This window comes from Gallinula chloropus (assembly GCF_964237585.1).
Source record: "Gallinula chloropus genome assembly, chromosome: 5".
In the NCBI taxonomy this organism is placed as follows: domain Eukaryota; kingdom Metazoa; phylum Chordata; class Aves; order Gruiformes; family Rallidae; genus Gallinula; species Gallinula chloropus.
In genome coordinates, this window is record NC_140090.1 from 380,545 (window position 1) to 394,885 (window position 14,341).

Consider the following 14,341-nt stretch of genomic DNA (forward strand, 5'->3'; position numbering starts at 1 on the left):
TGCAGGAACAGGCTGCCTTCCACAGAGGAGCTTACACACTCCTGGGAGAGTAATGCTTCCCCAGCTGTAGGGATGGAGGATAGAAATAGGGATCCCTGGTATCCCCATTCCCATAGTACTTAAGTAACTCCTCACAGCAGGGAGTAACCACAGTTACTCACTGCTGCAGTGTGCCAGGATAGCCCCCTCCCTCCCATGGGGAATGGGCCTGCAGATGGTTTCTCCACTCAGGTGAATCACAAACAGGGAGACTGGCATCCAGGGGGAGGCTGAGCGTACCTTGGGAAAAGACAATCCTTTTCCTCTAAGATGTGATTGCACATTAAATCACTGGATGGAACAAACATTTTAAGGAGCAGATTACTTCCTAGAAAGTAACATTCATTACCTCTGGACTGGGCAGGCCTGACCATTTCTCCTGACCTTTGCTGACAGCATAAGCAGACCAGGCTCACATATACTTACTGTACTTGCATTTACAATTGCTCCTCCCCATTATCAAGCTTGACCCCTCACCAGTCCATGCTTAGGGAAGGAATAACTATTTGAATCAGTACAGGTTGGGGGTGACCTGCTGGAGACAGACCTGGGAGTCCTGGTAGATGACAGGGTGTCCATGAGCCAGCAGTGTGCCCTGGGGGCTGAGAGAGACAATGGGATCCTGGGGGCATCAGGAGGAGTGTGGGCAGCAGGTGACAGAAGGGGATCCTCCCCCTCTGCTCTGCCCTGGTCAGGCCCCACCTGGAGTGTTGTGGCCAGTTCTGGGCTCCCTGGGATCAAACAGCCAGGGATCTCCTGGAGAGAGTCCAGATGAGGGACAGAGATGCTGAAGGGCCTAGAGCATCTCCCCTGGGAGGAAAGGCTGAAGGAGCTGGGGCTGTTCAGCCTGAAGGGGGGGGGACGGACACGATGACTTATTAATGTTTATAAATATCTGAAGTATGGGATGCAGGGGGAATGGGCAGCCCCTTTTCAGTGTCTGTGGGGACAGGACAAGGGGCAACAGCTGCAAGTTGGAGCACAGGGAGTTCCCCATCAATCTGGGGAAGAACTTTTACCCAGTGAGGGTGAGGGAGCCCTGGGACAGGCTGCCCAGGGGGGTGTGGAGTCTCCTTCTCTGGAGAGATTCCAGCCCCGTCTGGACGCTGCCCTGTGTGACCTGTCCTAGGGACCCTGCTTTGGCAGGGAGTTGGACCCCAGGGGCTCTGCAGGCTCCTTCCCACCCCTGTGATTATATGCTTAGTCTTGCATCCCATTCCACAGCCCCAAGCTTAAACTCCACACACTGCATGCCCTGCACCTTGACTCCTCCCTCCTATCCACCCTCTCACCCTAGAGCTTCAACCCCAACTCAGGTACATCCTCCACTCACCCTCCCCAGACCCAAAGACAGACTGTTCTGACTCGGTTCTCCCACCTGTCTGGATCCCAGCAGAGCAATCCCTGCAGGGGAGATAGATTTCCTTACAGAAAGAAAAGGAAAAGAAATCCACTGCCTGGAAAGCTTTCACAGGCCTCCCTGAAGTCTCTCAATCTGCAGTAAGCCAAAGGCATACATTCAGCATCAACACATCAGCCTAAATGGAAACAAAAGAAAGCCTTTCAGTTATGCCTTGTTCTCTTAGGATCATGTTCACCTCAGCTTCGTTAGTAAATTAAAAAGCAAAAAACCCCAGAGGGCTGGGAATGTCCAGTCAAGATTTCCAGTTAAATCCATGCAGTACGGGAAGCTGTTAAGACTTCTTGGCAGTATTTACTGTAAAACCAGGTAAGACAGAAGCCATGATATTTTAATAAATCCCAAGGACATTTAGTGACTCTTCTTACAAAGTATTTTATTGCTACTGTAACAGAAATACAGTAAGATACAAGGCACAGAGTGTTTGGTCATTTTACCAGTGTGCTAAGTGTTACCTAGAATAGAAAATCTTTCATGTAAACACAGGAGTATTTTCATAAGTATCTTAACATTTCCGTGGCTGTTGAATAATGTGATTTCTTTTGGGCAGCATGAACTTCTCCAAGGCAGGCTGGGGTTTCCTGTGAGCCACTTGCAATGCTGTTGCATGAATTCTGTGGCTCATCTGTAACATTAAGGGGGGATACAATGTGATAGAACACAGCTTTTCTGTTACTGTCTTCCTAAAATCCATCACATGCAAGTAGTTTAATAACATCAGTAAAAACATAATTCCAAAGAAAGCTGAAATGATCAATACATAAAACTCATGGTGAGTCTATACACAAGTTTATTTCTGTTTTCAAAGTGCTATTAGCCCGACTACCTTCAGCAAATTGGATTTTTTTCCCCACTCTTTTTGAGCAGGTCATAGAATGAGCCATAAGATATGGAAAGCAGAGGAAATAATCAGTATGCCAGAGTTAACAGCAAGTTGCCTCAAAATCTTATTTTCCTAGATTCAAAAGTCTTCATTACAGTATCTAATTATAATTCCTGAGGAAGCTTCATGTATGAGATTCTGGAAACCAACAGGAAAAGGAAATGGTAGGTCAGAAGAGAGGAGGTGAGGACAAGTGGAAGAGAAACAGGATGAGTAGTGGAAGAGAAACAGGATGAGTAGTGGAAGAGAAACAGGATGAGTAGTGGAAGAGAAACAGGATGAGTAGTGGAAGAGAAACAGGATGAGTAGTGGAAGAGAAACAGGATGAGTAGTGTCTGTTCTTAACATCAAGATCTACATAGTAAAGCTGTAATCACATCTGCTGATGAAAGGCTTATGTTGAAGTGATGCCACTGATGTTTTACCAAGCTCTGTGGATGAGGAACTCTTGCATGCTTCAGAACCTGAAGACTGCAAGTGCATGAAAAATAGATGACTGTCAGCTCTTCAGATTAGCATGCAAATTAAAAAGCTGCTTGTTAATTCAGCTCTTGCAAAGTGTAGGTGTAAGAGTCTGCATCAATGGCCTAGCAAGAGATACTGGAGAGTTGTTGTAAGCACTTGATGAGTAGAAGGGTCCATCAGCAGCTTCCAGGCACAGAATTTTACATGACCTTGCAAGCATTTCCAAGGGAGAAGCCAAGACAACACTTGACTATCTCATGTCAGGCCTCAGGTGAAAGAGCTGCATAGGTGGCAGCGGCAGAATATGCTGAGCCTGTTGTCTTGGGACCCCTCACAGCAGCCTGACATCAGCTTTCCACCTCAGCCTCCACTGCACACCCGCCAGTGCCGCTGCCGCCCCGGTCATGAAGCTGTCTGCTCTGAGCTGGGTCCTGACAGGAGGTGAAGCTGTTCCCACAGTGGGATGGGGAACTGCAGACTAGGTTTTGTTCTAGATGATAATCCCAGCTCTGCCACACATTTAGGGTGCCACTGGTAACTCTTCCCCACATTGTGCATGCTGTGCTTTCTGCAGCAGTTTTTCATAACTACCCTGGGGCTAATCAACACTAAATAGGAATGGAATCACACACAGCAGGGTAAGGAGGGAAGAACAGTTACTTTGTAGCCATCTAGCACTTTCAGCCAAACAACCACCAAAAAACCAGAATATTCAGTAGCAGATGACAAACCCACAAGCATCACGAGAGCAGTTTAAGGAAACATAACTATCTTTTTTAACTTCTTGGAGAAGCCCTGACAAGCAGGATGCTAGTACCTTGTTCTTACAGAGGTACTTACTTTGCTCAGCACTGCTGCTAGCATGACACCCACGTTTGGAGCTTTTGAAAAACTGGCAATTGCACTGTAAAACAAGAGAGAACAGTAGTCAGCATTTCCATCTCACACAAACACTTCTTGCTTGTTTTTCTAGGCTTAATATAAAACATTTTGTAATAGAAATTTAGGGTTTGGAGCTAAAGCCTTTAAACACATCAAAGTCTATGATATTAAAAAAGGCTATTCTGAGGCAGCATAAAACAATGCCAAATATGCTGCAAGCTGGTTTATTTAGATGAAGTTTTGTACAAAAATCTTTTATCCAAAATATCCTTAAATATCTCAAAAGGGATTTTTTTTTTCTTGGTATGCTGTGGAGTGGCCTCACAAAGGCTGGGCACTGATACCCAGAACTACAACAGTTTACTTTGAAATTAAAAAAACTACCATCTAGACACATGAAAAAAATCCCCCTCTGCTGCTGGGGAGTGTTCATCCAACCTGGCCTTGAACAGCTCTGCAGAGGGGCAGCCACAGCTTCTCTGGGCAGCTTGTTCCAGGGCCTCCCCACCCTCCCCAAAACCAGCAAGGTACTGAGAAACATCAACAGAGCTCCAAGAACACAGCAAACTGAATCATTTCTCTTCAGCAAGGGGAGAGAGCCCCATGTAAGGTACTGCCAGAGACCTGCCAGGCAGGCACCTGATGCTCCATTGTGACCCACGTTACACAGCCACTTCAGAGCACACACACTTCGGCTTTAGAACTGAAGCACAAAGCTCAACTCCTGCCAAGACCAACCTCAGCTCTGAGCAGCCACTATGACAGTGACTATGGACCTCTCAGTCTCCTCTGAATCAGAAGCTTGGTGGCAAGGAGTCTGTATAGGAGAGCTAATAAACTGCTTCAGAGTTCCCTGACTTCTGTGGTTGCAACCTGACAATGAAATCCATCATCCCAACAAGGTGCATACGCTATGTTAACTATTGATTCTGGCACAAAGAACTAGCCAACAGGACAGAAGCCAGTGTTACTGGCTCAGCTTTGTTCCAAAAACTGTATTTTGGGTTAGTGTCCTCCCATCCACCAAGGAGGAAAAGCACACAGAAACCTGTGGTGGTTCCTGCAGCCTGCCAAGAGATGCTGTCCACCTGTCAGTGTTCAATATGGCCAAGCCCAGTTCACTCAAAAGTTACCCAGTTGATTACAACCCTTTACAGGAAAAAAAAAGTTGTATCTTGGTCCAAAACCCAAGTTTAGCTGTCAGTCTAGTCTCAGGCCTCCCTTTTATTGGTGTTTCTGAGTATCAGAATACAGGCAACTTGAATCCCAGAGTGGAAAAAATGTTGAAATCAGAAGCTTCTTACACAGCTGCCTGGGTACTACAGCACAGTATGGGTGGCTCCTTTCTGACTGGTAAAACATAACCAGCAGTGGAAGGCACAAATCACAGCTTCCAGGATAACTCCAAGATGTGCTTTAATGAAGACACAATTCCAGAGCCACCCCCAGTTTGAACAGGCTGCTTTATCATGCTATCTTGTGATGACAAAGCCCTCATGATGGCAAAGTCACATTCAAAGCAACAACAGATGTGTTTCCTACCCACATCTAAAAGCAATGCCAAACATTTTCCAGGGGAACAACAGATTCTAGACTCTTCTCATCCTAAAGGGAGCAAAACCCTCAGCTCCTGCTCTCAAGAGCCTACAAGATCAGACTGTGCTCTCTTCTTGGAGCTGGGCCACTGAGCAGCAAAGCTGCAGTGTTTTAGAGGGCTAGACCAAAGTGTATGCTAGGTGAGAGACCCTCTGAGAAGGATATCCAAGGTGCACTGTTCTGACCACAGGCAGAGGAATAAAGGTATTAAATGCACACGAGTTACGATGCCAGGTGGCATTTTAGATCCAGCTCCTGCAGCACAGCACTCTGATCACTGTACTTTGTTTTATCCCCACAAATCTCAAGTCTTTTTTCCTACGAAACCTGTAGGTATCTGGTGCACTGGTGAAGATAAGAGACACAGCAAAACACGTACCCGTTACAGCTAAAATTCAGTCCATTCCCTCACAAGTATCCCAGTCATCCTGTGGGAGGGATACACACACCACTCCTCAGCACAGCAAGGTCACAGCTATCAGGATGCAGCAGATGTGTTCCAAAAGCACATCACCAGTGTGGGAACTGCACCTAGGAGGGTACAGACACCAGCATCTGCTTATCTCTTACAGGGATATTGCAGATGGAGCTCTGTGATGTTTGTGTGAAAAGGAGCTGAGGGAGGGAAGCTTGCAGCAGCAGAACAGCCCTGTTTTGGCTAGAGACTGTGGAATAAACAGATAGAGAGCCTCTGCACAGAGGTCTGAAGGCCACGGTGCCTGGAGCGAGACCTTCTGCTTCATTAACAGCAACATTAATCTATGAACTGAGACCCTGAATATGCTGATGAGCAAGAAGCAGCACATGCTGAACATGGATGACTGTAGTACTTCACTCTCCCTCCAAATCACGTTAAATATCACCCCTGGAAGGGAATGGCCAAGATTAGGGTATATAAAGGGGATTGAAGAAGTGACCCCCATGGGGGAGAACAGAAGTTGAAGACCCCGAAGGGGCAGTCGACAGGCTGTGCTCCTTCACACCCAAGACAGGGACACTTTGGTAAGCAATTGCAGTTTCAGCCTTTTGGTGAGACAGTAGTACTTTGCTGGCATTATAATTATAATCACAGCATTTTAATTGCAATCACAGTCATATATTATCACTTCTGCAGTAAGTGCATTTATTAATGGTAATCACAAACTTCTACATCTGTCACTTTAATAAACTTCCTACTAGTTTCAACTTTGAGAAGCTGTCCTGGTCAAAGTCCTTGACTCTACTATTCTGTATCAGACTCTTAGCCTGCAGGTGACAACCAGACCAGGCTCCTCTGAACAAAACATCAGCATCACACCAACTAGTTCCCAAATGTCACAGCAGTTATGAGGGGTGCTAGATACTCCTCAGTAAATGCAGTTCTAGATGTGCCCTCCCAAAATTACAGGCCCTCAAAGGGAACTTTTTGTGCAAGTGAAGAAGGTATGTGGCAAGATAAGGAGCATCAAATTAGGTGGCTACTGTAAAAGTTTACATTACAGTAGTATCAAAAAACTGGCTAAATCCTATTTATGGGATGTGTTCCATTTAGGATTTGGACTCTAATGCAAATTCAGGAACACCACAAGTCATTAAAGTTTTACCCTCCTATCCTTACATTGGTTGACTTACTTTTCAGTTAGTGATGCTTAAGAAAAGTGCATGTATTTTAGAAAAACATTCAGTCTTGGTTTGAAAAAGCTGAGAGAATGTTTCTTTGATGACCAGTTCAACTGGTCACTGCTACTTCATTCAAAAGTAGAAACACAGCTTCATTTGGGGGCAAAATTACTTCATTAACCTCATAAAGTAGAAAACAGGAAAAGCCAAATTAGAGTTCAGATTGTAATAGGAGACGTAGCCTTAACTGGAAAAAGCAGGCTCTTTGTGGAGGGGTTTGACTTCCTCCAGAATGAGGACAGCCTAAAATTCATTATTTCTTCACTGGAAGCTGTTTGACCACTACTTTATTAGGTACAGGTAGACAGCACCTGTTTTAATTTCTGTTCCATGACACGTGACAAGAGAGAAGAGATTCAGCCCCTGCCTTTCTCTGCAAGGCACTGTCCTCTGGGTTTAAGCAGGAGGTTGCTTTTTCAGGGGTTTTTAAGTTGATGGGGTTTGTGGGGGTTTTTAAGTTGATGATTACCTCAAAGTTGCCCTTTATTTATAAATTGCACGAGTTAATTTAAGAATTAAACTCCTCGTAGATGAAGAGCTGTCTTAGTTTTGAACCTTCAGTCCCATTACTTACTGACTTTAACTAGGGGACAGGGGGAAAGAAGCCCTGCAGTGTAATACCTTGTCTTTTCTTTTCCTGGAGATTTAGCATGTTTCCCCACAGGTCCATTTTCTTGCTTCTTTGACACTCTCATGCCTCCAGCTTTGACTGCAAGATGAGAACACAATTTATGTGAGAAGATTTGCAGAATTACATACTACAGCACATACACTTAGAGAATAAAAAGCCCTTACACCCCAGATAACTGTTCACAAGAAATGATCTTTCAGTATTTATGCTTCACATTTAAACACACATGCACAGAGAGCTGAAGGGACCCAACACAGGCTTTAAACTTCTGTGTCGTGGAGAGGGGTTTTGCTCACTGCTAGCTATATTAAATCTTAACCCTTTATTCTGCTAACATGCATTCTTCCCCTCTTCAACCTTAGGTGTAGGAGTAAGCAGCAAACCAAACAAAACACCAAACACTTCAAGGTTTTTGAACAGTGTCACATTAAGGGTTTGGTGCTTTACCCTAGAATAAACCTAACAGTGCAGATAAGAACCAGCTGCACACTTACCTTGTACTTGTGTTCCAACATGTTTAATTATATTTTATTAAGATATCTGCCAATCACAAAACCAATTAGCACTAATTGAGCTACAGCCGGCTTCACAATAACAGTTTAAGCTCTGAGGCATGTCAGAAAATTCAGTTCTGAGCAAAGAACACCTAAAGTGTCTGAAACACTGAAAGACATACCTTCTCCCTGCTCATGTGTGTATTTTAAGTTTAAAACTTGTGAGAACAAGAACGATCAAATTCATTATTCTTATTCTGAAGGAGTTACTTTATCTTACAGCAAGGTTCCTATCCTTATAATGAACAACCAAGACTAGAGTTTTCAACTCCAGTTATTCAGGGGAGAAAGGGAACAGGGAATGGAGAAGAGTTTTGAGGATTGATCAGCTAAATAGCATCAGAAACATATTTGGCCACTTTCGTGGGAGATGTGTCCATCTGTAACTGATACCCACTCTCTGTCAACCCTGACTACTCCCCTTTTTCCTAGCTGCAGGTTTACTTTTAGAAATGAGAACTCTCTTGCAGCCATGTCCAGAGCAGCCTTACAGCACTAGAGCCCTGTGATACTTAGATCTGGCTTTTCTTTTTAGTCATACATCAGTAATTAACTGTGTGTATATAAGCAGCACAAATTGCCCAGCCAGCTTTGGCTGCAAATAGGCTAGAGATCTCAGCTGAACCAAATTCTTCTGGGAGTCTAACTGCATTCCCAGTTACCTGCCAATAGAGAGAATCAAAATTCTAAACACCCTCAGCTCACAAGCTATGAAACTCTTCCTTGTCTTTATAAGCAGGAGGTAACCCGAGGGGCATCTTTAAACAAGAATGACAAGGATTTGAAAAGACCCAAACAAGAACTCCTGGAACATTTCAAGACCTAAGACATAGTGTTTTGTCAAGTACCAATGCAAGTCATCCCAAGTTGTCTTCCACAGCTTATTAGGTGCTCAGATTTTTTGGGGGTTTTTTTTAGGAATGAGTCACACCACAAGCAGGAACCCAGCTAAAATTGCTGGAGTAGACAAACTGTAGTTGAACCTAAATCCATGACTTTTGGCTGGGGACTTTGGCTAAGCATTCACAGGACTGGCAATTTCTAGGTACAAGCACTTTCTGTAGTTTTAGTTTAGGGGTGTGAAGAGATCCAGACACGTGGACATTTCACCATTACGAAGCTTTAAAAAGCACAAGAGGGAGAAGGGGTGTTGGGCAGGAAGGAGAGAGACACCCAAAATGGGAAGAGGTACTTAAACACTAAGTAGCCTGTCAGGAAGTATGTCTGCTACCAAAAACCCACAGAAGAAAGTCACTTACAACAATTGGAAATCATGCAAGACCAATGCCAGTCCTTTCACTGCCTTGAACACAGCTGCTAGCAGCTGCCAAGCCTGCTCACACACATCCGTGGCAGCGGAAGGGTTAAATACAGACGCTCCTGGAATGCATCAAAGCTGGTTTGGGTTTTTGTGTGGGTTTTTTTTTTTCCCCAAAGCAATTAAGAAATAGGTCAAAGTTTTAACACAGGGTTAAAGAGTGCTCTGCAAGCCACACAGCCTGTTGGGAACGAAGTCAAAAACTTTAGTAATGCCGGCATTTAAAACACCGCCCGCTCTTAAAGAAAGAGATAGCACTCCCTCCGCAAACCCCAAATAACCCAACCCCAACGGCCCCCCAGCCCAAACGGAAAGCAAAGGCAGTACTGTCTGCCGAGTCCCGAGGGTACTGCGGTCAGAGAGCAGCCGCCCACCTGCACCGGCCGCTCGCCCGGCGCGGAGCTGTACCCACCTCATCCCGACTCCTGAGGCAGAGCCGGGCCGCTCCGCCCCGCGGCGGGTAGGCCTCGGCAAGGCGCAGCGACAGAGCCAGCACCGCCCCGGGTCGCTGCAGCGGGCGCAGGGCCCCTTCAGGCGCAGCTCAGCCGTGCGCAGCGACACGAACCCCCAGGGAAGCGCTAGAGGCGAGTGGCCCTGTGAACACCTTACACCGCAAGCTGGCGCGAAGCGCGGCACCCCCTCAGCGCTGGCAGGAAAGCACGGCCAGGCGCCCGAGCCCTGCCCCGAGCCGGCGGCGCCTCCCGCCCCCGCAGCTCGCTGCGCGCACCCCCAGCGCTACGGCCAACTGCCCGCGGCCGCCGGCGGGCACGGGAGCTGCTGACCACCGCCCGTACGCGGCGGACACCCTCCGAGCCTGCGGAGAGCCGCGGCGCGGGTGCCGCGCCGAGCGCTCCTGGCCTCCCGAAGGCACGGCGGGCCGACGGCCACGGCAGGGGAAGCGCTCTTGGCGCGGCAGCGGGAGGCGGGGCACAGCGGCCCGGTGCGGCGTCCCCAGGTGAAGCACAACCGGGCGGCCTGCGCGGCGGCGGGACGAGCTCAGGCCGCGCGGACGCTCCGGCGGCGCCGCTGCGGAGAAGGACCGGCCCGGGGAGGAAGGGACGGGGCGGCCCCAGCCTCTCGGCGCCCACAGGTCCCATCCTACCGGGCCCTCGTTGCCGGTGCCTAAGGAGAAGCCTCCCAGGAGCCCGCGGGCGCGGGAGCGCCGGCCCGTCCTGGGCGGCTCCGCGGACGCCAGGCGCTACCGGGCCCGCGTCTGCCGAGGCCGGTTCGTTCCAGCGACCGCGACCCGCTCCCCCTCCCCGCCCAGCTGCCCACGGAGTCGCTGCCGATCCTCGGGCAAGGCCGGCTTCTCTCCGCTCTCGGTGGGGCCGCCGGCTGGTACCGCAACACGGCACCACACGCCCCGAGAGCGGCCACCGCGGAGCGGGAGCGCCTGTCAGGCCGCGGCCCCGCACCTACCTGCGGGCGAGCGCCGACCCAGCAGCGGGAAGAACGACGCGCGCCGCCTGCGCTCCATGGCGGGGCCGGCAGGCGAGTGCGGGCTCGCGCCGAAGCGCTCTCGTGCGCATAGGGGCGGGGGCGGGGCTGTGGGGGCGGGACCGGGCTGTGGTGAGGGGCGGGGCGGCGGTGACAGGTGGGCGGTGGGCGGGGGCGAGGGGCGGCTCCCGGGGTGCCCCGGCGCGGTACCGCGGCGTTGGGCTCCCGCAGCTCCTGAGGCGGCGGCGCGAGGAAGCCGGACGAGGTTCCCGCCGCCGCACGAGGGCTCCGTGTCGGGCGGGCGGGCAGCACATCGCTCTGTCGCGATAGAGGCGCCGGCTCTCCGGCTCTCCGGGCCTTCATCCCCCTGTGCCGCCGCCGCGGTTCGTCGTAGCGTCTCCCGGTCCGTGCTGCAGGCGCCGGGTGCCCCTCAGCCCCCGTGTCGCGCAGCGCTGCTCGCTCGGGGCCACTCGAGGGTTTCACGCCGGTTTGGGAATATTATCGCTGATTTGGTCGGTTTCCCAGCTGGGCTCCCTGCGGCGTCCGCGGTGACACATCCCGCTTGTGTGTGTTGATGCGTCCCCGCGACCCGAGCGCTGAGTCCCGGGGGCGCTGGGCCGCGTTTGGCCAAGAGACTCATTCAAACGGGGGGGGGAACCAGCTTGTTAAGGGGCAGAGACTGGCAGGACAAGGGGGATGGAGTGAAGCTGGAGGAGGGAAGGTTTAAATTAGATATTAGGGGGAAGCTCTTTGCAGAGAGATTGGTGAGGGGCTGGGAGGGGCTGCCCAGCCAGGTTGGATGGGGCCCTGGGCAACCTTGTGTAGCTCCAGGCCTGGAGGTTGGTGTCCCTGCCTGTGGCAGGGGGTTGGAGCTCTGGGACCCTTGGGGTCCCTCCCAACCCAGACCAGTCTGGGATTCTATTGCAGGTAAATCCAGTGGGAATCAGTTCTGGGTGGCAAAGTGCCTCAGCTGGGGGAGAGGCCATAGCAGGTGCCCTCAGCGCAGCAGGCCACAGGGAATCTGAGCGCTACGGGGTGTCGTGCTTGGAGGGCATCCCAACGGAGCCGGAGCCGGTCCCCGGCTGGCTGTGACCTCACGGAGCATCCTCCAGCACCCCGAGGGTCAGGGTAAGTCTGTCTCATTCAACAGACCTAATGCTGACTCAAGTGGCACAGAAGGAAACCTCTCTGGTGGCACCAGCATCATGTCACAGCATCTCACTTCGTGCTGAGTGCTCACAGAGTGCTCTGATGTGCTGTTTTACCCCACCTGCTAATTACCGCTAATGAAAACAGTGAAGTTAGTGCAAAGTTGGCTATGACTTTGTATCCTGACTGAAGAAAGCATTCTCTTCCACAGAAGAAAAAAGAAACCCCACAAAACGTGGTCATTGGTTTCTCCTGCGGTTTTTAAGTGGTACTGCAGCAGAACTTGATTTTAACCATCCATGATATGAACTTCAAGTATGGATCTGTGGTCCATCTGTGTGGTGTTAGACTGATGTCTAACACTGTAATCGTTTTGAACAACTTCCACACTGTTGTGTGAAAATATGTAGCCACGGGAGAATGAAAAAATGGACTTTACCAGCTTGTTGTGATCTCTCCAGCAGAGGATTAGGCAGAGACTGTAACTGTTAGCAGCTACACTGTTACTTGGTGTTGTTGCTTTTTGAGTAAACTTTGTTAAACACAGGCATGACTTCTGCCTGGCATGAGGTGATTCTGTCTCTAGGAGGAAACAGGAGTGAGAAAAGCATTGAGCTGTATGTGTTTGCATACTCTTCTGTTTGCTGCCTGTGTTGAGAAGGGACCTTTTTAAATTCAAATATACACTGCAGATGAATCAGCCCTGATTTGAAGCCTGCAATCATCGCTCAAAAAGACTCAATGGACTGGGTCTGATGGAGAGAGCGAGCTTCCTAGATGTACGTGAGTGCTATGCAGATGCAGTAATCTCTGTGCACTAATTTAGCTGTTATTCTGGGATGGATAGAGCTCTAAATATTAGAAAGAACAGGATAGATTGTATATAACAACTTCAAAGTGAGGTATTTGCTTGTCCTTATGTAGAAAAAAGCTGTATTCAACGCTAGTTGCAACTGCTGTTTAGACAAGGAAGTTGTTAGAGCTTTTCCTTCTGTGGAAAGGTAAAAACCAGGCATGTTTCCCATGTGGTTCAAAAGAACCCACCTTTTGTTTGCCCTGTACTGCTCAAACTGTGGGCTAGATGTGGCCCCCCCCTCACCACCTTAGATCTTAACTGGCACCCCAAGTTAGCAGACTTACGTACTTGCCAACCGTGCAGTGCTAACCACATCCCTATCCATGTGTTTCACCTCCTGGGGAAGGGCAGGGACAAATTTTACCTTAGGTTCAAAAATATGTAATCCCTGCTGTGTATTGTCTTGTCACCTTGAGAACAGGCCGTTAGTTGTGTCTGTGAAGATAGTCACAGGTTACTTCGTTGTAGAAAACCCCAACAACCTGGAATGCAAATGTTGACAGTTACAGCACAAAGCCAGTAGATTCAGATCTGTTTCTTTCCTTAATTTGACCTTGTCCTACAGGAGGTACTTTTTGTGTGGCCGGTTCCAGAAGTTCATTTCCCATTGATGTGATTGTTGGAACCATCCCTGTGCTACTCACTAATCAGAGGAAAAATATGAAAAACATACTGACTGATCTTCAGGCTAAAAGGAGCAGGGGAGGAGCACATGCTGATGTAAATAGCTGCGCAGGCAGTGTGTAAAGCACAGGTACCTCAGGAGCTACCCCCATCTCCTTCTGCAGAGGTACTTGGGCTGTATTTATGTTCTGGTTCGTTCATAAAGGTGATAAACTTGATTGATTTCTGTGATGATGTTTTCTGAGAACCAAACATCTTTGCAAATAGTAATAAATTAAAGCAAGGCAATGACAAAGTGATTTACATCAAAGGTCCATTATCATCATCATCATGACCACTACGTACTGGGGATTTCAACAACTATTCTGCTAAATGACTCTAAATTTAGCTTGTTTTACCTACAAACCAGATCTCAGTAAGTATGTCAAAGGGCTTGATGTTCTCGTGGTGTTTTTAAGTGTTCCTGTGCTCTTCACGCTCCATGTTCCTGGCTCAGCTCGTTGAGCTGTGCACTCAAACTCAGTTTGTCCTCTGCCATCTTCACTGCTGAAGGTTAATGACAGAGCACACAAAGGTTCTGATGAGATGAGCAGACTTCAGAGGCCCATTTTACTCTATTTTTAAACGTAGTGTAGTGGCACAAGGACAGATACAACATTTAAACTGTAGAATTAAAGCTGTACATCTCAGGAACTAGTGTACCCATCTGGGACAGAAACAGCAGAGATGGTCAGGGTCACTTGCACTAAGCCACTTGGGACAGGCACAACTCTGCCACCTTCTCCCCCCTCTCCCTCGTCAGCTTTGGTGACACGGATGAGCTGCCGA

The 14,341-nt window shown here is 48.9% G+C and overlaps 1 protein-coding gene across 1 annotated transcript; it reads right to left on the reverse strand.

Annotated features, from left to right (window-relative positions):
* Window positions 1–1,815: 1,815 nt before the first annotated feature.
* Window positions 1,816–10,960, reverse strand: DAPL1 (death associated protein like 1). Its single transcript, XM_084264903.1, has 4 exons — window positions 10,867–10,960; window positions 7,566–7,653; window positions 3,648–3,711; window positions 1,816–2,084 (listed from the first exon to the last, which is right to left on the reverse strand). Exons 1-4 carry the CDS (start codon window positions 10,922–10,924, stop codon window positions 1,965–1,967), a joined length of 330 nt encoding a protein of 109 aa, XP_084121029.1. The 5' UTR covers window positions 10,925–10,960; the 3' UTR covers window positions 1,816–1,964.
* Window positions 10,961–14,341: the final 3,381 nt, after the last annotated feature.

Bases quoted from the DNA above. Each gene is read 5' to 3' on its own strand.
- DAPL1 (XM_084264903.1), bottom strand. From the start codon at position 10,924: ATGGAGCGCAGGCGGCGCGCGTCGTTCTTCCCGCTGCTGGGTCGGCGC. The intron at 7,654-10,866 runs GTAGGTGCGGGG...CTCATCTTGCAG, and splicing joins GGGTCGGCGCTCGCCCGCAG to TCAAAGCTGGAGGCATGAGA. The intron at 2,085-3,647 runs GTAAGTACCTCT...TTAATGTTACAG, and splicing joins TAGCAGCAGTGCTGAGCAAA to ATGAGCCACAGAATTCATGC.